This window comes from Schistocerca serialis, chromosome 8 (genome assembly GCF_023864345.2).
Source record: "Schistocerca serialis cubense isolate TAMUIC-IGC-003099 chromosome 8, iqSchSeri2.2, whole genome shotgun sequence".
NCBI classification, from domain to species: domain Eukaryota; kingdom Metazoa; phylum Arthropoda; class Insecta; order Orthoptera; family Acrididae; genus Schistocerca; species Schistocerca serialis.
Window position 1 is genome coordinate 437,936,230 of NC_064645.1, and position 27,952 is coordinate 437,964,181.

General features: G+C 39.9%; 2 protein-coding genes across 2 annotated transcripts in view; one reads left to right on the top strand and one right to left on the bottom strand.

Annotated features, from left to right (window-relative positions):
* Positions 1 to 27,952, bottom strand: part of LOC126416528 (zinc finger protein 771-like) — a 151,920-nt gene that overhangs the window by 116,024 nt on the left and 7,944 nt on the right. The window lies entirely within an intron of this gene.
* Positions 240 to 27,586, top strand: LOC126416529 (uncharacterized). Its single transcript, XM_050084276.1, has 4 exons — positions 240 to 387; positions 10,661 to 10,923; positions 24,365 to 24,532; positions 27,311 to 27,586. Exons 2-4 carry the CDS (start codon positions 10,755 to 10,757, stop codon positions 27,421 to 27,423), a joined length of 450 nt encoding a protein of 149 aa, XP_049940233.1. The 5' UTR covers positions 240 to 387; positions 10,661 to 10,754; the 3' UTR covers positions 27,424 to 27,586.

Consider the following 27,952-nt stretch of genomic DNA (forward strand, 5'->3'; position numbering starts at 1 on the left):
CTGAGAGGATGTGCGCGTGACGCACAGCATAAAACGTATACTTATTATCGCATCTGACTGTATTCCGGAAAGATTGTCCTCGCTTCCATATGAAACAAAATCCAATGAGATTCCAAAAAACGCGGAATAATACATGGTGCAATGTTTACATCAGGTTTATTCTTACGATGAATACAGTATATTTCACTCTACAGTAATAATTTCATACTCCTGTATGTAAAATTAATAGCATTTCCTTAATGATCTGATCGTCCGCAGCTCATACGAAGTTGGCAGCGTTGCGCTGTTACTGGGTTATATGCTTTAAAACGTATAAAGGCGCAAAAGTGCTTGCTAGGCTAAGAGATACAACTTTTCTCGTTCCATTTTTCGCTGTTATCGCATATGGTAAGTGGGCTACCTACTTTATCAGAGCTATTTTGACCTAGTGTGTGTTGTAAATATGTAATAATATCATATTTCACAGACCCATGGACTGCCCTTTCATATTTCCATGTGCGTGACGCTACAGCCATTTGTATTTGTACATATCACTATCCCATGGCTTTTGTCTCCTTGTCATCAAAGTTTTTCTTATTTATACTTTAGCTGTGTAATTTTAATCCCATGGGAACTTTTTTAATATACCTCTTGTTCTCGCAGATTTAGCTATCAATGCATTAACTCGCCTGTACTCTTTCTTTAGTTACAAATACTGGATGTTGTTTTGTGAATAAAGCTTTCACACTGCAGACAAAATGGGATACCTGTATAGCATAAATTTGCCACCGGATATGAAATAATTTGTCTGCTGTGTACCCCTGCTATTTCAAATCTATTAGGTACCAGCGGTACACAAGGTGTTTGTTTTAACTTGAGCCAACATAATATCTCGAAAACAGCACATCGCACGAAAATAGCGTTCTACGTGAGAAGTTAATGTTAGTAAACGGGGCCGGCCGATGTGGCCGAGTGGTTCTAGGCGCTTCAGTCTGGAACCGCGCGACCGCTACGTCGCAGGTTCGAATCCTGCCTCGGGCATGGATGTGTGTGATGTCCTTAGGTTAGTTAGGTTTAAGTAGTTCTAAGTTCTAGGGGACTGATGACCTCAGAAGTTAAGTCCCATAGTGCTCAGAGCCATTTGAACCATTTTTAGTAAACGCGACATCTGTATGTGCTACAACTGGTCACCATCCCTCCTGCATTGGCGTTGTCAACTCTGTATTTCCAAATGAGAACTCCCCATGCTTATTGCATATTCAAACTCTACGCCAAAAAATTGGTACGGTTTACTCAAACCATTGTTTTCCGTTGGTGGTAGATGGCGCTGTAATCCACAAACGACAAGTGTGCCTGTTTTTGCAATTAAGAAGCGACGCATTTGATTCTATTTTTCATTTACGACGTAAATGTAAATCTTTGTGTTCAGATGGTTGTATGATATTCAAATGTTACCTGAGTGTTGCAAATTCGATTTTATATATGGCTAGAGACTGCCTTTTATATAGCAAATAGGTCACTTGTATGGTAATGTAGTTTTCTGTTTCACCCGGAGTTGATTGTGGTGAGCCCCAAACCGTCGGAATTCTTGATTTCGGGGGCCGCCCTCGAACCTCGTCGTCAGGGTGACTGATTTCGGTGTGGGTTTCCACGCAACTCTCACGCTGGCTGCTACACCGCTACCGGCGGAGTACAAACCACAACCATGTCCATGAAGTGATAGTGACAGGTCCACCTGCCATGGATACACGCATATCGTGTAAAGACACACGTTCACCGAAGTCGGGTACTCCAATGGTTCAGAGGCAGGAGGACTCACCGAAGTCAAGCACCCCAATGGTGGGAGGCAAGAGTATTCACCGACATCATGCATCCAGGTGGAAACAGAACACTATTACATCCGCGTCGTTGTTCCTGAATCACGCTAAACGTAGTTTCTAACCATATACTGAAGTGGCTAACCATATTGCATTTTACAATCAAATTTGCACGACTAAAGTAATATTGTAAATGAAAGGTAGAATCAAATGCGTCGGCTCGTTAATTGCAAAAACCGGAACACTCGGTATTTGTCGACTTCAGTGCCATCTACTCCGAATGGAAAACAATGGTTTGAGTAACCCGTACGTTTATTTTTATTTTTTTTTTTTTTTTTTTTTTTTTTTTGCGTGGAATCCGAATATGCAATAAAAACGAGGGAGTTGCCATTTGAAAATACTAAGTTGACAACGCAGACGCAGGGGGGGGGTGGGCAGTTGTAGCACAGACCGATGTCCACTTTACTAATATTGACTTTTCACCTAGAAATTTTTTTCGTGCGGTGCGTCGCTTCCGAGATATTATCTCGAGTTAAAACTAACACCCTGTATATTGCAAATAGACAAGGTTCTGGTTTCATATTTAAAGGTAACTTCGATATGTTAACAATGTTTCTTCCGCATAATTTCTGTGAACACAATATAACAGACGGAAAGACACTAAACTTTTCAATGAAAACTCTACAGATTAAATCTGCTTCATCAAGAACACGCAGTAAGTGAAAGCGCGATGGAAAACGCCGACTCCAACGAAAAGGCGGTAGGATGCACTGCCTAGCAAACACCCACATCATTGTTGCTGTCCCATTTGATGATATATACAGAGAGGTTCAAAAAAATGTATCACTGTTCCGAAGTTCATAACTGGCAAACTAATTGACGGAGTTATCTCATTTTTTGTGAAAGTGTAGCTTAAAGACCAACTTAAAAATATCACTGTAGGTGTTCGAAATGGTCATCATTAACATCCACACACAAAAGATGCCGCCAAACTGCAGCACGAACTACTGACTGCAACGTGTTCAGTTGGATATTTGCACATGAATGTACGATGGACTCTCGAAGTTCATCCAGTGTGCGTGGCTTTTGTCGATAAACGACGTCCTTTATTGTTCCCCACAGGTAAAGTCTAGAGGAATTAGATCTGGGGACGTGGTGGATACCCCACAGCACCTCTATGGCCTATCCGTCTTCCACGGGCACAGTTACCGGTGAGGTGTACCTTCAGAAGCTTCAGACATCCATTTTACCTGCCACCCGAGACTTGTATGGAAAGGGAAGGGTTTACTTTCAACAAGATGGTGCCCCAGCCCAATACCAAAATTGTGTTAGGGCGTATCTTGACGAAAATATACCAGGAAGATGGATAGGCTGTAGAGGTATTGTGGAGTAACCACCACGTTCCCCAGACCTAACTCCTCTGGACTTTTACCTGTGGGGAACACTAAAGGACGTAGTTTATCAACAAAAGCCACGCACACTGGATGAACTTCGAGAGTCCATCGTACATTCATGTGCAAATATCCAACTGAACACGTTGCAGTCAGTAGTTCGTGCTGCAATTTGGCGGCATCTTTTGTGTGTGGATGTTAATGGTGACCATTTCGAATACCTACAGTGATATCTTTAAGTTGGTCTTTAAGCTACACTATCACAAAAAATGAGACAACTCCGTCAATTAGTTTGCAAGTTATGGACTTTTAAACAGTGGATACATTTTTTTGAATCCCTCTGTGTATGTGTGTGTGTGTGTGTGTGTGTGTGTGTGAGAGAGAGAGAGAGAGAGAGAGAGAGAGAGTGAGGGGGGGGGGGGCTGCTCCCACATAGCGCACCGTGTTCCTACTGTGCTCCTTGCGTATTATGCCCACAACAACAAACCGTGTGCCGTCTGTGTTCTGTTAACAATGGAACAAATAGGCGAAGATATTGCGTGGTTCTTGGGGCTTGTTTAGTTTCGTTGAGGACTGTGGAGATTGGATGATTTCCCAGAAATAGGTGTGATTTTGCTGTGGCAGTACAGCTCTGGAACCTGTTGAACCTTCATTTGAATAGTTCAAGGAAAACAGAAAACTTTGGGACAAATGGCTATTTTCATTTCCTTTCCTCGGTTCTTCAACATTTCAATTTATTTTGTGTTAACAATGCGGAATATCTATTTTTTTATTTCCACAGTGTCGTGTGGGAAAACATCATTGTATCTGCTATACCTCCCAAAAATATCATTAATATTCTTTTCTTCTCTGGCACTTGGGGAAGTTTGCTGAGGCCCGCTCATGGCTCTTACAAAATCAGTTCATGCAGTTTCCAGATTGTTATCAGCGCTTCCATGCGAGATCGAAGACCTTTGGCTTCCGTTTATTTGGCCAGCACGTTTTAACCTTAGCTTCTCAGTCCCCCCCCCCCCCCCCACACTGTCCTATGTGCGCCTGAGTGACCACTACGTTTAAATAGTCATAGAAATTGCATTCAGCAATTTCAGTGGAACAGTTCAGATTTTATGTAAAAGATTGCGTTAATACCACACAAAAAATACTAAATCGGATTGTAAAGTTAATTTTTATGAAAAAATGCATTTAAACAGAAAATTGTACAAAATGAACACAATATTACATGATAACGTTAATGCTATGAAAACTCAAATACCCTGCATTCCGCATGTTACTTTTTGCAATGTTTTTATTGTTTATTATTCTTGTAACATAAAAAACTCCCACAAAATATTAAAAAAATGAAAATTACACCAGTCCTTTTTAGTTGTTTAACTTCCTTCTGACAGCTTTACTTTGCACTAGCTGGAAATTCTTCTACAGATTTCAGATCAGATTGGCTTCGTGCAACAATGGAAAATATGCCTTTCTCTTCTTTTCTGGGTCACAGGAGGAACACATTCTGCGTTTTTCCAATCGTTCTATAACAACTTGTATTCTTGGCTCTGCTACACTCAAAACACGGTGAAGGATGCACGAAGTTAACGGGATATGTGATACCAGTTCTCTCGATTTTTTATCTTGGTGTCACCAACGAGTTTACAAGCTTCTTCAGCAATTAAAGCGGTTCGCCTGAGTATTGTCTTTGTAGGATTTGTGAAGGGCAAACGCGTTCACCCCACTTACGTCCAACATGCGGAAAAATAATGCCATTAGCCATCGTTGGAAGAGGCTTGGCCGACTAGTGATATTTGTTTTGACCTAACGCATTTCCAGCAGAACCTTCAGCTAAAAATTCACACGTCTGTTTTCATGTCTTTAATCACTTGTTTCATTCAAGGAATTCACAGGTTGAAAAACAAATTCTGTCATGCTATTACAATACTGTATTATGTTCACTTTCAATTTCGTTGTCCCTATCTGATCCAATATCATTTCCTAAACCGTCCTCAAACCATTTTAAAGCAGTATCCTCAAAGCCAGTGTCCGTAACATGAACAGTCGACGTAGACCTGGCTACCGAATCCGTAACGCGAAGTCCCAGGTACGGTCGTACGGTCTCAGTGACCGCTGGGACGGAAGAAGCAGTAATAGTTAAGGTCCACATCACATTCCAGAGGCTACTGGCAAACGTAACCACGGCAGCTTCGGGAAAGAACAACTAGACAGCGCTGTAATCTCCCACCCCATAGAGAACCTGTATACAGAGAGTGGCCATAGGTGAAGTTGCCCGTGATTGGTTGATTAGCTTTGGCGCCATTTTTCTGCCAAACTTCTCTCGCGCTTCGTATGATCGCCGTGCTTTTGAGTTGAAGTTCAGAGGACTTTTGGAAACGATTAAAAGGTATTTGAATTATTGTGAGACTTGTGATGCGTTGTGCATGCATGTTCGATTTAGTTGTATATCGTTTTTAATACGTAATTAGCGTTTGCGATCTTAAATATGAGTTGATTTTAAGGTGTCAGTTTTTTTAAATACTTTTAGTCAAGCATAACAGGTAGGCCTATTACAATTTACTGCATTTTAAAGCTCTTATTTCTTTAATAGTTCGTGCATACTGGTAGCATGACAAGCTTTTCTGAAGCCAATATCTGACAATCCTTGCTGGAAACGCAAAGTTCCTGTAATTGTTGTGCCATGCTCATTCGACTTTACAGCGTCAAACTTTATTTCGTTCCGAATCAGATCACTAGGCATTATTTTGGTTTCAGTATTATTGCCTGACTGTTGACGCAGACAAGTTGTAAGCACATTTTCCGCAGTAGTCGTGGTTGCTGAAACATTATTCGTAGTAAATAATTGTAGGTACTCTTGAAGACAGTTTTAATAGGCCTACTTACTGTGGGGTAGAAGGGATGCGGTAGTTTTCTTGTTATATTTGGTCGTTATTACAGTAGCCTACATTTAACATTACCTGATTTTTGTAATCTTTTTCGTTTGTTATCTACGAGAGGTATTCAGTCGTAAGTAGTTGTTTAGTTGAGACATGTAAAAAGTTTGAAGACGTGACAAGAAGTACTAATACGTCTCACACATTTTGCATGTCACAAGTAAACAACTGCTTACGACTGTCATTCATCTGGCGTAATACAGGTACGTTAAATCTTTAGCGTTATGCACTTCCGATACAAAACAAATGCTATACACTATATTTTTTATTTACGTTACTTTCATTGCAATATGTCTAGTAAGCGAACTTTAAAGGAGATAAATGTAAGTAACGAATAATTTTTACAGCCACTGTATCAAATTTTACTGTGTTGTACGTAGTAGGCTACTATGAGTATATTATAGCTGTAAAGAAAGGCATTTAAAGAATGATTTCGCCATATTGTCTTGTGCTTTTGATTCGGTGAGTGTGTACTCCACTACTCCACTACTGGCCATTCAAAAGTCCCCCGCTGTTTGGCAGAAAAATGGCCACCGTATCGTCTGGTTGGCCATTCTCTCCCTATATAGGCTCTCTACCACCCCACCAATAGCGCAGAGTAACAATAAATGCTAGCGGCCTGTGAGACAGCACCTAGGACGTTATGGGCTAATGTTGTAGATCTTGCAGGAGAGGAAGTACTGCGGCCCACCGAGGATGGACCGTTTTCTTCTCCATTAACATCATCTAGGGAAAGTTGAACGTTGGTAAAAGTCTGGCGGTTATGGAGAAACGTAATCAACAACTTCATTCCATCCCCCAGTCTCCATTTCTTTATCCTCTTTGCAGCCTGGCCAGATGTGGTTTTGCGTCTAGCACGAGCGCGAATAAAATACGTCAGTGGCGCCCATTTGCTTAAGCATTCATCAGCAACAAGGACGCAAAATTATAGCTGAATGTGAAGAGTATTTATCACTGTTACCTTCAGCAAGTACAAGAAAAGATAACACGGACAGGAAAACAAAACTTATACTTAGCCGGCCGCTGTGGCCGAACGGTTCTAGGCGCTTCAAGTCCGGAACCGCGCTGCTGCTACGGTCGCAGGTTCGAATCCTGCCTCGGGCATGAATGTGTGTGATGTCCTTGGGTTAGTTAGGTTTAAGCAGTTCCAAGTCTACGGGACTGATTGTTATATTGCTAGAGAAGGCCGATATGCACGCTATAAGCTCACGCAGGATGGCGTGAGATATCGTTCTTGATGAGACATGCTTCATACGATAACTATCAATTGCTATGGCGCCTTGCTAGGTCGTAGCCATTGACTTAGCTGAAGGCTATTCTAACTATCTTCTCTGCAAATAAGCGAGGCTTCGTCAGTGTTGCATCGCTAGCTAAGTCGTCCGTACAACTGGGGCGAGTGCTAGCAAGTCTCTCGAGACCTGCCGTGTGGTGGCGCTCGGTCTGCGATCACTGACAGTGGCGACACGCGGGTCCGACATGTACTAATGGACCGCGGCCGATTTAAAGCTACCACCTAGCAAGTGTGGTGTCTGGCGGTGACACCACACTGATGACCTCAGATGTTAAGTCCCATAGTGCTTAGAGCCATTTGAACCATCTGAACTTATACTCACTGGACTTGTTAAGCTCCTCAGTGGTGTCCTTCGATATATTGTCTTAGAAACGATACTGTCGTAATGTTTATCAACAAATAGTAGAGTTCTGGATGCTGTTGAACACCAGGTCCTCGTCCATTACGAAAAGCACACAGTTCGGGCAAAGCCTAACACGAGCGACTGCCAACAGGCGACGTACCGGTGCATTGATGGTTTCATTTTACGTGGAATCGATCTCCCGACATATAGCCTACAGCAGGCTATGTGGAAACAAAGTACATGACGCCTGTGCAACGTGAAGAGGACGGGTTCAGCCGCAACCCCATACTTCATGACAATCGGAGCACATTCTCAACACGCTACCCTACATGGAAACCGGCCCTTAATTCGCCGCGATTTTACCCACGGACCTGATTTGACCCGTTGTTGTTGACTTCAGTCTGAAGACTGGTTTGACGCAGAGTAGACAGCATACAGAAAGGAAAGTATACGACGGATTTGTATGTAGTCAAGAGTTGCCGGCCCTGGTGGCCGAGTGGTTCTAGGCGCTTCAGTCTGGAACCGCGCGACCGCTACGGTCGCAGGTTCGAATCCTGCCTCGGGCATGGATGTGTGTGATGTCCTTAGGTTAGTTAGGTTTAAGTAGTTCTAAGCTCTAGGGGACTGATGACCGAGATGTTAAGTCCCTAATGCTCAGAGCCATAGTCAAGCGTTGCACTCGACGCCATATTGAAAGCAAGCTGGTGACTAATAAGGCTCGAAATAGGCATTCTTATGAGACAGAAGTAATCTAACCGGCGGAATGAAAACTTTTACATAGGAAACGCTAATGAAACAAGTTGTGATGGCTCTGTAGTTAAAAACTTATCACATAAACTTTTAACTTCATCACTGTTGACATGTGGGCATATCAATGTTTCCCTTCCAGCAGTTTTATTTTGCATCTTAAATTTTCTTTTCTGGGACTTTTGAGTTGATAAATCAACTTCACTTCCAATGAAACAACTGTCACGGTAAACTGCAGGAGTTTCAGTGTTTGTATCAGAGTTGGAATTATCATTTGTGCTTCCAGGCTGAAAGTAACACACATGTATTATATATTTGCATTTCTGATTGCCAGTCATTAATGACGACTGACAGCCATCCGAAATTACTTTGTTGTTGGCGGGCGGGAGCACCCTCAGTGGTTACGGTGATCATTCGCAGCGGGTAATCCGGGTTCAAATCCCTATCCGGCACAAATTTCCACATGTCGCTAGTAGGTTGTTGTTGTCGTTGTGGTCTTCAGTCCTGACACTGGTTTGATGCAGCTGTCTATGCTACTCTATCCTGTGCAAGCTTCTTCATCTCTCAGTACCTACTGCAACCTACATCCTTCTGAATCTGCTTAGTGTATTCATCTCTTGGTCTTGGTCTAGTAGGTAGCATATCTATAATGCTATCTAACACAGCTGATGCCACGACATTCATAGTCAGTGACTTAATTTCGAATTAACATGGGTATTGCTTTAAGAGAAGACATTGGACTGCATTAAAATTTAATTTATACAAATTAGGCCCACGTCTATAAGTTCACTCTAACGCGTTACGTAATATGAATCATATTCATTTAATTAATGATGATTGATACGTGTTGCAAATATACTTTTGTAAATGTCTGTCCTCCATACTGTACTCACACGTGGAGTACGCAGCGATGTATCACCTAAAAAGAACCAAGCTTAAAGAAGACTGCAACCACATTTTTCACTGCAAACTCTATGCTGAAGAGTACTAGGGGGCTTGTGACAGAATAGAACAACCAGCATCCGACACTGGTTGAGAATAAGACAGAAAATACAGTCAAGAAGACGTGCACGGAATGTCAAGAGTACACTTAAATGAAATAGTCAAGCAAATTGATGGGTGCTGAATCAATCTGGTGCTATAAGCATCTTAAAATTCCTTCATGATATAATCAAAAAAATATTCAACTTGTGCGGCTGGAAAATCGTGAGATACTTTCAAGAAATTCTGTAAGCCTCATGGTACATGGTGGCTCCTTATTTTCTTTTTGTTGCTTACCAACAATTAGCTAAGTGAAAAAGAGGAAAGCACAGTGGTGGTTCAATTCTAGATGGGGGAGACAGTGGATCGGTCATAAATTGATCCTGGCATTTATGTGGAATGTTTGGAAAACAACAGAAAACATGCAACAGTGCTCTCTCTTGAAGAAGCAAGCTAGTGTAAAGCAATTATCAACATGATTATATATTAAAAACGAATTTCTGGACTTAAAATTGACAACTGGCTATGCATTGTAGATAATGATCGTTATGCTGTGGTTCAAATGACAGATTGAAGTAAATTTCTTTCTAAAGGGCTCAATAAGTGAAGACTCAATTTTAAAGAACATGAGAGCCTACTAATTTCAAGACTTGTGTACCACTTATGTCGTTAGTGAGAGGTGCTTTTAAAAGTGATTTTGGCTTTTTTAAGTTTTTCAACAGGAGCTTAGGAAGAAAAATGAAAGAAAAATATTATTTACATCAATACGGAGATGGAATTGTGTGTGACGCCTATATATCACAAGCCATTTAATAAAAGAGTCTGCAGCTTACATAACTTGCAATAAAATAATATATATGAGGTAGATGACAGCTCTTCCCTACCTTACCCAAACCCTCCCCCTCATCCCCTCCCCAAAAAAGACCCTGCATGAAGGAGTTCAATGATGCAGTTTTCATATACACTGTCACTTCATGTCAAGTCTTCAGGTATACTAAGAGTGTTTCTTATTCTCTTACGTGGCTTACGTACAATTTTTGACATTTATAATGTTACTGAGTACTTTATTTTTCTTCACCCTTGACTATAATAAGGACTTTAAAGGATATATCCTTCTGTGACAAATGTATTTCTCTGAAGTTCTCTAATAACAATTATAATCAAGCTCAGATTTGTATTTACAGATATGAGGCTGAGAAGTCTGGTGTATTGGATGAAACACAAACACAACAACAGCTAGTCGATCAATGCAATGAAGACATAAAGGAGAAAGGAAAAATGTTCATTACAATCAGAATGTCACTACAAATGTTGTACAGTAAGTTAGATTGTATTCGTCGGCCAACAGACAAAGTTGAACACATGGACTCACTGGTGGCCATTGAGTCTAGTGAGCTTGGTCGAGAAAAGAGTGAAGAGAGCATTGAGCCACTTCCTTCAGAAGACCGTAAGTAAAAATCAGTTGGACAGTGAAATAGTTCAATATGAGAGACAGAATGCGTAGCACAGAAGAATGTTTAAGATAAAACCATTAATTGTGAGAAAGTTTTTAAAGAGTTATATATTTTATCTTAAAAATTCTTCTGCATGTACTGCCATGTTATCTTACAAAAGACTTAAAATGTTTAAATATCCAAATTTTTGTCCATATCACAGTGACCTTTCTCTGGGAAAAATAGTCTATGTCCTGAGGAAAGCTGTTGCAACAGGGTCAAAATGTTGGTTATTTTACTATTTTACACACAGAAAGATTTTAATGAGATTGGCATCAGCCATAGAAAAACAACTTTTTCCATATCCCACCGCCCCCATGAATTTTACTGCATGAGCAAACGAGCAGAAAATACTAGAAAACCAGAAGAGTATTTTCAATAGTTTCACCCATGAAATGGCAAAGTCGTTGTCTAAGTTTAAAAGCACTGTTTGAATGTCACAATTTGTAAAATTTGTTATGTTCACAATTTTTCAAGAAAAGCCTATGTAACATAAAATGGTTGCTAAAAAGGCATTGGCACTTAGTACACAGTTGGGTGGCATCTGTAAGTTCTAATTTACATTGAATTTGATGCTATTCAATTCCTTCTCACTTTAATCCCTAACCTCTTTTGCAATAAGCATAGCATTATGTGCATACATCCTCTGACATTTCATCCTATTGCCAAAATGAGCTGCACAATTTTTGCTGGTGTTTACATAAGTGTCACTATCACTATACCACCCCTGAATGGAATTCTGTCACATCCTAAAACATCTCCAAACGTACTGCTGTTAAACCAGAATTTTCCGTAGAATTTGTTGTGGCACTTAGTGCAATCTGGTACAGTTTCGCCTAACAAGTATTTAAGATTTGTTGCTTATTTCACTAAGCAGCTTCTGATTTGACCTCACAAGGTTGAGTAATTTTTTCCCATATGTTTCAACCACATAAAAATCTGAGGGTTCAATGGAAACTGAACCTGGGACCAAAGTGTTGACAGCCAGCACTACTAACCACTAGACTGTGGAAGTTGTCAAATATGATATTCTTAAAGAAAATGGGTTTCAGACTGTGTCTGCTGATATTGCACTATTTGTGGCTAACACCTACAAATGTAGGGTACTAGTATTTATCAGCAATATATTTCACACTACGATGCATTCATAATTATTAAAAATAAATTAAACTCAGTGGTACTGTCATATTATAGTACATTCACTTTGTTGTAATTCCACAGCTATGCATGTTAGTGTCCACACCACTGAAGTGCCAAACTGTCATGTTTCTCTCTTAATTCATTCATATATGAATACCATCCAAATGTACACTCCAACTAAACAAGATTTACTTCGTGTGAGTGTTTTCTGTGTGTAAATGATCACCTCCAATGAGTAGGACAATACATTTCAAAGTAAAGTGCAAAAGATTATGGTTCAGCTTAATAGAAAAACTGAACACAAAAAAGATCAGTTACTGATAGTAGGTACATCCAGCTTTGAGAAAATAACAGCATCTCCAACAGGTAACATATTCTGGACTTCAAATTTACAATAAGTAGCAGATATATCTGTACCATTATAAATGGAAGAAGGGAAGTTTGCCGGCAGTATGAAAAAGCAGGAGGTTTTTAAGCTTTCTAATTAACGTTCGGGCACAGCACAAGTTATCATTAATTGTTTGCCTTCTTGTGTTACTTCTGCCCCTCTGTACTATGTTCTCCATACTTCTGTTACTCTGCCATAAAAAAATTGCTATTTGAGAATTTTATTTTGATATGTTCTACACTGTTGAAGATCTCTTCAATATGGCTTTACAGACTGAAAGTTCAGTTGCACTGAAGTTCTCATTTTTATAACATCTATAGCTATAAAACTAGACCTCTGAGTATTATTTGTGAATGTTTCAAGAAGCCATCAAACACTCGTTTGTTCCATTGTGTGTTTTTATCTGTATGCTCTTCAAGCCACTAGCTTAGTTTCAAATTACTATTCATTTGACGAGTAATAAGCCAAGACACTATTGAGACTGAAAACTATTTCTATTAATGGGAGTGAAAAGTTTAAAAAATTGCTGATGCTTGAACTCAGGGTTTTGACTTTCTGTGATCAGTGCAACTACCAACCCAAGCAATTCTCACTGTTAAACACAAGATTTCAGTTTGTTACGAACTTCTCTGATTTGTCCTTTTATAGTAGTTTTTCCCTTCCCCAGATCACCCAGACTCGTAACTGGCTTGTAGTCCTCTATGTGAAGTGTCGTTCAACTAATTTTATCTGGTTGAGGACTGAAGAATATTCGTAGTTTCTGTCCTGAAGCCTCGTTCATAGAGTTTTCTAAGCAGGTTCTCAATACATAACTGAAAAGTCTAAAATTGCAACTAATACCATCTGCAGTGAGCAGCATTAGTCATATTACATTTCCATAGGGGAACACCTGTAGAATTTTTGAAAAACTTATACAAAACTACCTCACACTGCCCATGGAACCTATCCTCACACCACAGCAGGCTGGATTCTGTCCTGAATAAAGATTTACCATACACAGGTGCTCAATCAAACTCGGCACATTGAGGACAGTTTCCAAGAGGGCTATGTAATGGGTGCCATTTTCCATTGACCTTATGGCTGCAAATGACACCATCAATCTCTGACTCATCATGCACAGTGTATGTGCTGCAACTAAAGACATTAATCTTACAAACATCAACAGAAACCTGCTCCACAATCTGAGGTTCTTAGTGGAGTTTTAGGGAAAATAAAGCAGAGGGAGAAACGAGGAATGGCCTGCCACAGGAAAGTGTGTTGGCACCACTACTCTTCAACCTACTCCAATGATAAACCCCTCTCTGCAGGTACAAGTAGCTTTATATACATAGATGACAGGTCAATTACAGGACAAGGGAAAACATTTGAGGAGGTAGAACAGTGCCTGTATTATCAAAATAACCAGTTGAAACCAAATCCAACAAAAACACGAGTGTATGCCTTTCACCACCTTCAGAACAAGCAAGCTGACAGAAAACTACAGATCAAAAGGAAGGGACTGCTATTAGAACATTGTTCAAACCCCAAATACCTGGGTGTAACATACAAACAGCACTGCCTTAACATCAAACTAAAATTTAGCAGAAGAAATAATATCATTCACAGCTGATAACTCTAAATGGGGAGCCAAACCCAGGATTCTCAAAACCTCAGCATTTGCCCACGGTCACTCTATTGGGAAGTATGCATTCCCAGTTTAGTATAGATCAGCACACACAAAGCAAGCTGATGTTGCCCTCACTGAGACAAGCAGAATCACCAACCCACACCTCAGGACAATATCCATCACCTGGTATTGCCCCTTCAGCAACAGCATTTAAATAAGGATTTAAATCAGCAGAATCAGAACGCAAACTCCTCTTCAGTCTTCGACCGGCTCACCAGTGATTAAAATTAAGATGAAGCTTCCTGAGATTGATGGAAGATTATGAAGAGCCTAAAACCAGAATAGACCTTTGGAGGAAGACCTCAAATCAAGACTGTATGGAGCAGAAAGAAGAACTAGCAACAGTATGCGATGAAACTGGGGGACCCTCGAAGGCATGAAACAGACTACATACGGGTACCACAAGGTGGAGAGAGAGTCTCAATAAATGGGGCTACTCCACAGACTCTAACCTCTGCAAACCACGTTTCATATGTACACCTGTCCACTGTGCCCAACCAAATGCGCTATAGAGGATCTCATGGCAGCAAAGCTGCAGTTGATGCCACCCGTTTCTGGGCAAGAAGTGTTTAGCTTTAGCTTAAAATCATGATACATTTCCTATTTTCATATTTGATGTACTGTAATCTTTACATAGTTTTATATCTAAAATTATACATTATGTTTCTTTGTATATATATTTTATATGTGAATGTTCTACAGATTATAATGTGCAACTTTGTGATGTTTCTGACATGAGTAAATAAATAAATAAATGAGGGGAATACCAGGAATTACTTCAATGCCTGTAGGTGATTCTCCATCCAGGAAATGTGCAAAGTGTCAGTTGTCACAAGATTTTTGATCCAATACCCACCTTGTAGCAGATCACTAACACATGCTTGTGCGATGGTGCTTGGCTCAGAGTCAAGGTGGTTTGAATTTTAATGGTGGATGAAATTTGATTTTCACTGCCAATAGTTGGCCGGCAAGGGGTGGAGGGGTGGTGGTGTACAGTTCATGATCACCAGTTTTTGCACCACTGACCTGGATGAAATTTTAAACATCCCTATAGTATGCCATGAAGTGAAGGCATATGACATGGTTGATGGTGATCCATCCATTGGATTGGGATTTTAGACTCGGCAGACCCCATGGTGCTGTTTGAGAAGAATAGGCTATTTGCCAGCACCAGGATTCACCCTTTTCCATCTATCATCATCATCATCATCATCATCATCATCATCATCACCATACAACACAAAAATACCAATACACTATACATGCATCCATTACACTCACCTACACTCTACAAAATACACGTCTGACACAATTCTCATACATCAATGAGGAAAGGGGCCAATGTGGATGGAGGAAGAACACCCCTTCCTACAACAGGCAGGTGACTCCACCCAATGAAATAACCCTCAATAAGCCCATACAACATCTATAGTTTTTTGATCCAGTTATGAAACTGGTTAGATATACACTGCTAGCCATTAAAGTTACAGTGCCAGGAAGGTTACTAATTGATGATATCTTAATTGTTGTGCATGTGCAGTATAGTAGGAAGAATACTTGGTTAAATTAGTAGGTGATCTGGAAATATTCAGGATGTGAAATTTAGTACACAGAGTTGCCACCTCTGGCAGCAATGATGGCTTTAATTTGGCTGGTCATCAAGCTGAACTGAGGTCGAATGACAGATGTGGGTACATCATTCCACGCTGCTTCAAGTCTATGGCAAAGTTATCAGCCATAGTGGTTCCTGAGTGGTGAAGTATATTGTATTTCCATCAAGCAGTGACGATATTCCACCAGTGGCCAGTGATATGGAGGTGGACTAGATTAGTCGCCTTGACTGGGGACACAGAGTAGTCACTGAGCTGCACAGTGGTAGAGGCCATCAGAAGGAGCAGCTCAAATGGACAATCCCTTCAATTCTTCTACATATATATACTCCACAAACCACCACCACACCAGCACATGGTGGAGGGTACCCCGAGCCACTGCTAGTCATTTCCTTTCCTGTTCCACTCGCAGATAGAGTGAAGGAAAAATGTCTTAATTTTAATAATCAAAAGGCCAAGGCAGTTTCAGATAAATTTACAGTCTGGCGATAATTTATGGATTTGTAGTTTTAGCTTGACGATGTCCACTATGAACAAACAGTAGTTACTGTTATTATGAAGAAGGTTGGGTTATCCCAACTGAAACCTAGGTAAATTCTAGGTAAACAGTGCAATTGATGCTGTCGATTATTAAAATTAATACTTATACAGTTGCTGACAGGGCCGCAAAATGTTGAAGATATTTAAGGAAAAATGCCTGTCTAAAACCTTCAATATGAGCCCTAATATCTTATACCTTATCTCCGTGATCCTTACATGCGATATATGTTGGGAGGTAGTAGAATTGTTCTGTAGTCAAAATCATACACCATTTCTTTATATTCCTTAACAGTGTTCCTAAAATAGAATGTCACCTTTCCTCCAGGGATCCCCATTTGAGTTGCTGAAGCATGTCCATAAAAACTGTGTGTTGTTCGAACCTACCAGTAACTAATCTACCAACACACCTCTGAATTGCTTCGATGTCTTCCTTTAGTCTGACATGGTACAGATTCCAAACATTTAGGTAGCACTCAAGAATAGTTTCCTTCAATTCTCCCAATATATCAGTGTTGACCACTTGCCTTCCCTACCACAATCCTCACATGTTCATATGTTTTCATATTGCTTTGCAATGTTGTGACCAGATATTTAAATGATGTTTCTGTATCAAGCAGGACACTACTAATGCTTCATACATCCATAGTTGAAATGGAGGACAGTGGGACGTCAGCTGGTATAAATTTATATTAAAAATGAAGAAATTCCTCCAGGTGTATTTAAGGTGTCGATTTTATTTTGGAAATTAGTTTCAAAGTTGTAACAATGTCATCTTCACGCCCAGCACTTGTTGACATCAACTGTGTGTGGCTGATACTAGAAGTCAGTGGTGAGATATGGACATGCTCCATGTGGAAGGTGGGTTGTAACTCTCTTCCCACCTTCCACACTGAGCACGTCCATATCACACCACTGACTTCTAGTATCAGGCGTACGCAGTTGACATCAACAAGTGTTGGGCTGAAGATGACGTTGTTACAACGTTGAAACTAGTTGCCAAAATAAAATAGACACCTTAAATACAGCTGGAGGAATTTCTTCATTTTTAATATAAAACTACTAATGCTGTATGCAAATGATATGGGTTTTGTTTTTCCTACTCATCCACATTAACTTACGTTTTTCTACATTAAGAGCTAGCTGTCGTTCACCACACAGACTATAAATCTAGTCTAAGTCATCTTGTATCGTCCTACAGTCACTCAATTTCAACACCTTACCATGCACTACAACATCATTAGTAAACAACTGCAGACTGCCTGCCAAATCATTATGTATATAGAAAATCACTATCACAAGTGCCTGGGGCACTCCTGTCGGTATACTGTCACTGGTGAACACCTGCATCGAGGACAATGTAGTGGGTCCTGTCTTCGAGCTACACACATATCTGTGAACCTATTCCATATGCTTGTACCTTGTTTAACAGCCTGCAATGGGGCACTGTATCAAACGCTTTCCAGAAATCTAGAAATATGGAGTCTGCCTGTTGCTCTTGATTCATAGTTTGCAGTATATCTTGTTTTAAAGAAGTTCACACCCCACCATAATAAAGCACTCCTTTAAGCATCATTAAAGTAATATCTTGACTACTTTACTTTGGACTTGGATTCTGATTTGTTTGTAACTGGGACAGTTTGTTTATTGTTTACAATGGCCTTGGTATCCATTCTGGATTTAACAGCTTGCAACTTCCTGGGTGAAGTTGTGCATTGTCAGTTCCAAGCTTGTACGGTTTGTGATCTGCAAGAGTTTGAATTTTACTCCAATCACTGATTGGGGGACTCAACTATTGTGCATTTAAATAACTATTTGCGTTTGCCCAACACGATACAAAAGTGGTGACAAGGGAGTTCAAATGTGCATCCTTCCGTTGGAAGAGTTTATGGAATTACTGAAGTAGTAGTTGCAATTACATCAACTGCACCTGAAGCAGCAAGAGCAGCAGCAGCAGCAGCAGCTTGCCAGCCAACAAGCTCCATCATTCCCAGCTTTCCCTAGTTTTGACAGGACACAATGGCACTGGGAAACATATTTGCATCATTTTTGCTGTACCACCCAATCTTGCTGAATTGAAAAAACACCCTGCGTCTTTCCCTTGTGACACCACAGTCTGCGACTGCAAACTTAGTAGAGGTATGCCTTAAGTTTTCATTAATGGCAAAGCAATGATAACCACAAACATTACTCAACCTATTGCACCCAGTGTCTGGGAGCCCAGTATCACCAAGTGCACCCTTATTACCACTCAGTCACCCTCATCTAGGTTCACACATTTTACGACAAGCCGGACAGGATGCCGGGCATTGTTGGCCATATTGGTCATCAAATGTTTGATGTCATGGCAGGACAAAACCAGCTGCACCATCATACAAATCAATTTAGCCTGGAATACCAGCAGATTGTCATGTTTCCAGCTACACAGAATGTGCAGGACCAAGCATTACTGGTTTTGTGTCCATACCCACCAGCACACTGCAGCATCAACAGAGCGTTCCTTCTCTGTGATCGCTATTGATCAGCCACCTCTGCCCTGTTAAAAGTGCCACCCACACCAAGTGTTTCAGTGGCAACAACAAAGTACTGACAGAGACAGAGAGCAGCACATGGAGACAGAGCCAGTTTCAGGGCTTTTAGCTCCTACAGTCCCAACAGCTGGCATCAGCACAGCACACTTTTCAGTAGGCCACTCCACTGACACCCCCTCCCTCTGTTGCCAATGTTGAATGAAACAGATGTCATGATCTCATTGTCACCTAGTATGCTGACCGATCCCTTAGTCGGGATATCTGCACCTCCTGCTCCCCTCCATTGTCAATCCCATTATTTTTTGGACCATTTCTGAATCAATGAGTCAATTAAAAGGGAGATTTTGGCCACCATACCTAGAAAGCTTTTCATCGTCCTCCCAATCTCTGCAGTATCATTGTCAGACCCTATGATCCTTGTGCACCCATCTCTCTACCTTGTAGATCCTACCCCTGTGACCATTTTTGCTGCAAGACTTGTCCTATGCACCCTCCTACCACCACCTATTCCAGCCCTGTAACTGGCAAAACATATACTATCCCAGGGAGAGCCACCTGTGGACAACATGACAATAGTGATCTCGGTGCCTGTTTCACCAAATGTGCCATCTGAATTCTTCCCCCGACAACAATTTTTCAGAACTCCGCATGAGAACTAGCACTACAACACATGTCCTTGGTTCTCGCGAACCACCTGGCCTTAATTCACATTAATTTCCTCTATCTCAGCATTTCTTCACAGTAACTACTCTTTTCTTCACTCCATTTTAGTTTTGTACATCTTTTGCTGTCTTACCTGTCTATTTTTCACTGCACCCCTCCTTCCCTCTGTTAGGTACAATGCACTTAGCTTTTCACTCTTATTACCTCATGTATGATGTTTAAGCAGTAATCTCTGTCTTGCATATTATCCTATCTTCCACCTTCAAGCTCTCACGTTTTCAACTTTTGTCCACTGCAGCCCCCAATAATCAGTCTTTCCTTCTCATCCCATCCGGTAAGTCTCCCCTGATCGGGCTTCTGGGTGACTTTTCTGAGCCGTATCCCTTTTCCCTAAACCTCTCCAGTCCTTTTCCTTCACTCCTCTTCCTTCCCCTTCAACTCTTTTGACAGAAGAAGGAGCCACTGGCTCCAATAACTTGTAAAAGTTAAACCATTTCATGAGTGTGTTCCCCTGCCACTGCTTGTTGAGTAGGTTTTTTTATCTATCCATTTACATTATATTATCAATAATTGATTATTTTCATTGTTAAATTAAAAGGGAAAGGAGTATTGCACCTTCATCAAGTAGTGACAGAAATATTTCAATTCTATTGAGCTTTGGACTTGGATTTCCATTTGCATACAACTGTGATTATTTGTTTATTGAATACATTCTTGAATTTATCAGCTGGCAACTTCCTAGATGAAGTCACACATCAGCATCACACAGCATGTACCATTTTGGACATGTTCTGCAACAGTCTGAACTTTACTCTGAGCACCACACAGCAGGACTTGGACAATTGTGTGTGTAAAGAACAATCGGAGTTTGTATCCAGAACGGCAAAAAATCATGCAAGTCTCTTGGCAACCCATTTTCAATGGACAACAGATCTGCAGAATGTGCTGGCCAGTGCAACTATCAAAACGACTTAGTTCAGAACAACAGCTGGGCAATATGTGATCCAGTGTTATTTGGTTGAAAAATAACATCATGAAGACCTTGAAGATAGGGGACAACAACAAGTTTTAACATGGCAGAAATCTAATGCCTGCTGTCCAAATTACTGACTATGTGAACCAGATGTGATACCAATGTGCATCCAATGCCATGTCAGAACATCACACCACGTGGTGGGCCCATATACTGATGACTAATATAATCTGGCAACATTCATTCTCTTTGCGGCCTCCACATATGGATACACCCATTGTGAAGCTGTACACAGGACCGGAAATCTTCCAAAAAGGTGACTTGGTGTCACTCCTGTGTCCAGCTTTATCACTGGGCACACCAGTCTCACCACACCTCTCTCGGCTGCTGTATCAAGGGATGCTCCAACAATCATTGCCATGCTGACAATCAGTGGTGCTCCACATGATGATGCACTGTGTGTGTGGATACTTGTCTTTCTGAGAAGTCAATTTCCTGAAACAAGCTCTGTGTCATGGCTGAAGGATGCTATACAAAAAAGCAAACAATATGCATGCCCTCTTGGGCACTAAAAGTGTGTGGCCATTAAGCTACTGAAAACTGCCGAGTATGGCCTTCCTGAATCCATCAATTCCATATTTGTTTAACAGTCATAGAATATTGATCAACGTGAGCAATAATATTAAGGAATCATTGAAACACCGTTCGATATGCTATGATGTTGCTGCTGTCAGATTTCTACACGTGCTGCTTCTGCTTGTTATATCAGGCATAACAGGATCTTCTCGTAAACAACCAACATTCAAATGGGAGCTCTGAACATGAAACCCACTGCAGAATTGTTCCTCCGATACAGAATGCAGATGGCATTACTCCCTACCTGCTTTGTGTGGATGCACTGCAATGCTAATCAACTGCATACACTTCATGTCAATTTGACATTGGCTACATACCATCTTCTTAGTGTAGCATTTTTAATGGCCAGCAGTATAGTGCTAAAACATACTTTCTTCAAGTGCCAATATGGCAGTGAATAAAAAGCTTTTTGGAAGCTTGGAAACAATGAAGCAACCTTGTTTTCTCTATCCATCACATTGAGGACCATGAGTGAGGAATGTGAGTTGGTTTTGCACAATTAATGTGTACAGGACTTGTGCAATTAGCCTACCATGAAGAAGATTATTTTGTATAAAGTATGTGAAATGAAATGATCATATGGAATTACTTACCAGGAACCCCATCTGAGGTTGTTTGTACCAGATAGATCATTATGTATGAATGGAGAATATGTTCTGCTAGAATATGTGAATGATAGAGGATGGCAGCTCTGTGGTTCAGTTCTACTGAATTTTTTGTAAGTTAGGTATGGCCAGTGTTCTTTTCTAATTCTGTTTTTACAGGTGGCTGTTTCATTATAAGAGTTCCACTTTAAAATACCATTGTTCCAAAGTACAATAGATTTTTGCAAAGAATGGTACAAACTGACCAGACTTGTTTTCTACTGTAATATAGATTACCCACTGGGCAACAGTTTTTCTTCATAAAACTGTTGTATTCCAATTCATTATATGCTGCAAAAATTCAGTCTCCCAGTGTGACCCCATCTTCCTACTACATTGAAACTGATTATGCACAAACATGACTGGGTATCAGTGATACTATTTAGTTGGCAACTTCCTCATGGATTAAAACAGTGTGCCAGAACAAGACTCAAACCTGGAATGTTGCCCTTCACTCTTACCAACAGTAGTACATAAACATGATCCCTCGACCTCCCCCCCCCCCCCCCCCCCCCCACAGTTTCAGTTGTGCCAGTACCTTTCTCATACTTCCCAGACTTCACATAAAATAAATCTTACTGGACTATTCTCCTGAAAGAAAGAACACTGTGGAACCATAACCTAAAGGTCATTTCCAGAATAAATCTGGAGAGGCAACTTATGTCAGTTTGGTGTTGAATGGCGACATAGTTTTGGTATTCTATGACACATAGCTCTAGGAAGAGATTTCCAGTAGTCAAATCCATTAAATATGTTCTGACTTTCTTCAAACTGATACTGAATTGATACATCTGACTGAGTTGCAGTTAGGATGTACGTTTGGTTTGCAAAGATTTTTCTAAGGGGTTAGGGGTTGGGGCAGTTGAATGCTTCTACAGCTGGACACTAACATTTTGATATTCTCATCTATATGGAAGATTTCTTGTGGTCTGATGTGAGTACTTGAGAGTCCTCTGGAGGAACATTCATCCTGAACTGATAGGTCTTTGATTTTGAAAACTTCTTGTATGAATTCCACACAATTGACTACACTGGCTGCTGCCTCTGATAAGTAATGCACCTTGATCCATTTACGGAGAAACTGCAGTCACCAAAGCTGATAGCACAAGCTTAGGAATTTACAACCTAGACATTCATACAGTTATTGAAGTCTCTGCGTCACATCTTCCCAAATAATGGAAATGAAGTAGTGTTACAGACTGTGAGCCTTATCACACACCAAGAGCAAATCTTGTTGTTTTCACCTTCTCTCAGTTTAACCCACATATCTAGACAGCAGAAGCAATGTCAAAGCCTAACATCCAGTATTGGTCAGTGCTCACAATTGTAAATTAAACCTTGCATGATCTGTTGGTTGTTAAATGAAGTAAGGAAGATTAGGATTTAATGCCACACTGATGATGATGTCATTAAAACTCAGGTTGGACAAGGAAGGACTAGGATATTGGCCAAGTCCTTTACAAAGGAAGCGTCTTTCTGTGATCGGTCCATAAAACTATGGGAAACCTAAATTAGAATGTCTGGATGGGTATTTGAACCCCTCTCCTCCTAAATGCAAGTCCAGAGGCATAACACACTGAGGATGGACCCCAAGTTTACTTGTGTTTCGTATGCCATCCATTATTGATGGATCTCAAGTAAAGCCTGTTTTCTAAACACTTTCCATAGATGCCTCTTGCTGTGATATATTTTACCTCCCTCTGATTATTTAGATGTTTACACCAGTAGTCAATGAATTGAACCTGATTGTCTTTATGTGCTTTTTGTTTATTTAGCATTTTGATTGTACATTAATAATTCAAATAGTTATTATTTTCATTTTGAAGTTCCTCCTACTTTTAGAGATGGCCTTATTCAGAAAAAAGAAGGAAATGAAAGAATCTGAAATATTTTCAACACTTTTTGATGATGATTATTCAGCTGTTCCTAGTGAGAATGAAGATTCAGATGAAAGTATGAATGAATGCTTTTATGGTTCTCAGGATGATTCCAGTGACAGTGACATCATTAGAACTGTAAAGAAGCATACAGTGGCAGTGTTTTAAGGAATCCTGAAGATAATGATGAAGATGATTCTGTTCTCTTGAATGATTCGTTTTGTCATGATGTTAACATCGCATTACCTCACTTGCTCTATAGATTGTCAGTTCCCCCCCCCCCTCCCACACACACACACACAAGACTTTTTACAATGCAAAAATGATTCTGAAACCTGTATGTCTTGCTTGTTTTTTGATGTCTTCTTATTTTCTCTTAGATCATTGTCTACGTTGTATCTTACCATAAGGAATCAATAATTTCCTTTCTTTCATCAGTTCACCTTCAGTTTTACAACAGTTACTGTGAAATTTTCACCCTTTCTCTCTCTCTTATTTATTTGTCTTCCTATCTGTTCTTATTATTCCCAATATGCTTGTTCCTCCTCCCCCTCTCCTTGCACAAATGTAAATTTATGGATGATTTGTGAATTTAATTAAATGTCACTCTGACAAAGTCTTACATTTATTTATGTAATTCCTAAACAATAGGATAATACAATTCAATAATACAAATACGGCACTGATAATTTTGTCAAAAAGAAGGCTTAAAACTTTTTTATTCTTACAGCTCTAGAAATACTCCGCCAAGTTATGATACGATCAAGAAAGCTTATTAGCCATGCTACGCTGGCTTTGAATGAAGAAGAATTGGAAGATGCAAGAGCATTATTCCAAACAACTGTTACTGAAAAAATTAGCAGAGCTGAATATGGTGAAGCTGATAAGGAAGAACAAGGTGAGTAAAGCAAATAATGTATTTATGGTACCCCCAGTTTAAGAATAAAAAACTACACCATCAATGAACCTGTAGTAAAATTAGTTTAGTTTTTTTGTGTGTAATAAGACTTCTGTGATTAAATAGTATATATATGTTAGGTGATGATATGCACAACTTATAAATGTGACTTATAATTATATAGACATCTTAATATTCATTTTATCTACAATTGTACATACTCCTGTAAATGGATACGATTAAACTATCCAAACACATAAAAATGGGTTTAGCAATGGATTGATTAAACTTTTTTTAATTAGTCTGTCTTCTGATTGACTTGGTGCAGCCTGATGTCAGAGTAGCACTTGTCTACTAGGATATATGGTTACTTCCTCAATTATCTGTTGGATGTATTCCACTCTCTGTCTTCATCTGCAGTTTTTACCTTCTACAGCTCCCTCTTCTGGCTAGGAGATTATTCACTGACATCTTAAAACAAGTGCTATCAACCTGCCCCTTCTTCTTGTAAGAGTTTTCCATATACTTCCTTCTTTGATGATTCTGCAGAGAACCTCCTCATCCCCTATCTTATCAGTCTACTCAATTTTCGACGTCCTTCTGTAACATGACATCTCAAAAGCTTTGGTTATTTCCTTTTCCAGATTTCCCACAGTGCATAAATCACTACCATAAATTGCTATGTTCCAAACGTACATTCTCAGAAAGGCCTATTTTTAATACAAGTATATTTCTTTTCGCCAGGAATACTCTCTTTGCCTGTGCTAGTCCGATTTGTATGTCATTTGTTTTATCTGTCATGCATTATTTTGCTTTCAAAAGGTAGTAGAAGTCTTGAACTATATCTACTTTATAGTCACCAATTTTTATGTTAGTTTTATTGGAAAGGTCACTTCTTCTACTTCTCATTGCTTCTGTCGTTCTTCAGTTTACTTGCAATCCATATTCTGTGCTCAGAGATTGTTCATTCTATTCAACAGGTTGGGTATTCCTTCTTCAATTTCCCTGAGAATAGTAATATCATTAGCAAATCTTATAACTGATATCCTTTCCCCTTGAATTTTAATTCCTATTTGAACCTTTCTTTTACTTTCGTTATTGCTTCATCGATGTACAGACTGAACAATAGAGGTGAAAGACTTCATTCCTGTCTTACACCCTTTTTAATCTGAGTACTCTGTCCTTGGCCTTTCATTCTTGTTGTTTCCTCTTGATTCTGGTATATTACCCATCTTTCCCTATAGCTCACTCCAGTTTTTCCCAGAATTTTAAACATTTGGCACCATGTTACATTGTCAAATGCTTTTTATACGTCAACAGATCCTATGAACATATCTTGTGTTGTGGCTCGCCGATCATTCAAAGTGCCGCCGCGCAATTACGCACGTCCTCTACATGCGGCGCTGTCTGCCCGCCATGCAACAACCGCGCCACCTAAGCGGCCAGCCAGCCAGCGGCCGCTAGACTTGGACTCAGTGACTTAAACGTATTGTGTCATTTTTGAAATATATGTGTTCAACTTGATGTTATAACATCTTGACTGTTCTTAGGTCTTGCCTCATTATCAAGCACTGCAGTACAGGCTGTCTGGTGCCTTTACCTTTCCTAAAGCCAAACTGATTGACCTCTAACAGAATCTAATTTTCTGCCTTACTTTTGTTGGCAGCTGGCTGACCTGTTAAACTGATTGTGCAACAGTTCTCACACTTGTCAGATTTCTGCTATTTCCAAATGTGTGTAGATAATTTTCTTCCATAAGTCCAATGTCTTCAATCTCATATATTCTATGTACCAGCTTGAATAGTCATTTTTTACTGCAGAACTCCATTAGCCTTTCTCCTCTCTCATTCCTACTACCAAGTCCATAGTGTCCCATAAATCTTTCTTCTGTTCCTTCCCCTACTACTGTGTTCCAGTCTCCCACAATTTTTAGATTTTCATCTCCCTTTACATACTGAATTACTCATTCAATATCCTCAAATCATCACTCTCTCTCTCTCTCTCTCTCTCTCTCTCTCTCTCTCTCTCTCTCTACGGCTTCACCTTCTGCTTGCGACGTTCTCATATGTACCAGAAGTATTGTGGCTGATGTGGGTTTGCTATCTATTATGATGAGAACTGTTCACAGTAACTCACTCTCTGCCCTCTCTTTCTATTAATAAGGTATCCTATTCCTATTATAAAATTTTTTGTTGCTGTTGATATTGCCCTTTATTCACCTGATAAAGATATCTCATCTTCTTTCCATTTCAATTTGCTGCTCACGCAATGTGGGGAATTCATCCTTAATCTTTAGTCAATGGAGGGATTATCATGACAAATTCAAGTCCCATGTCCTGCAGATACAAATTACGTGTCTTTAATGCAAAGGTTTCCATTGCATTCTGCATCCCCATAGCATTAATCATTGCTGATTAATATTTCTTTAAGGGGCAGTTTCCCATCCAACGGGCAAGAGGGTGCTCCAAACCTCTGTCAACTCCTCTGCCCTTTTTGACATGGCCATTGGCAGAATGAGGGTGATTTCTTACACCATTGCTGATGATTTTTATTCAGAACTTAACTATTGGCTGGGTTCAAACCCAGGAACCATGACTTTTGATTACTGGTTGAAGACACTACTCAAAGTCCACAGTGAACAAGTTAACTAGTATTGGAAAATAAAAGATGAATATATGGAATGAGCAGGGCAATATATGAATAAAAATAATACTAGAAAATTAGAAATATGGTACCTCAGCTATGAGACATTTACATTATTCTATCATTCTGTTTCAGAAATTATGGTTGACTATGATGTTGATGATCCATCTGTGCTAACAAGAGCAGAGATTAAGACAACAAGTAAGAAGATTGTAGCTCAATTTGAGAAATCACTATATGATTTCTAAGACTGGAAGTACACATGTGCAATACATCAGCAGAACATTAAAGCATGTAATACGAAACAAAACCTGTACAAAATCGAACCATTTTGTGAAGCTCATACAATTTTACATAGGCCTACATGAATACTATGAACATTGTGGAGTTTTCTGCCTGAAATAAAATTCTCAACATGGCTCACTGCATTTTCCACTTGCATCACTGACAACAATATGACACTGTGCGCACAAGGATTCAGAAATGCAAAACTTTTCAGCGTAGATTATCCGCGAATTCTATACACATGTAGCAGCACAGGCTGAACTTTTAGAGTTAACACTGATACTTCAGGATTATTCAGGTATTATTCTGCAATGTTCTTCATGTTTCCTGTGTTGGTTAGTTTCTGTATCTTTGCTGTCATTAACTTTTAATATACAAATTACTCAACTGTCCCTCCATTTTTTGTGGAGATACATGCAGCCAATTAGTGGAGTATCAGCAAGTTAACTGTCAACAATATGTGACCACTACTGCAATACAAAAGCCAATGCT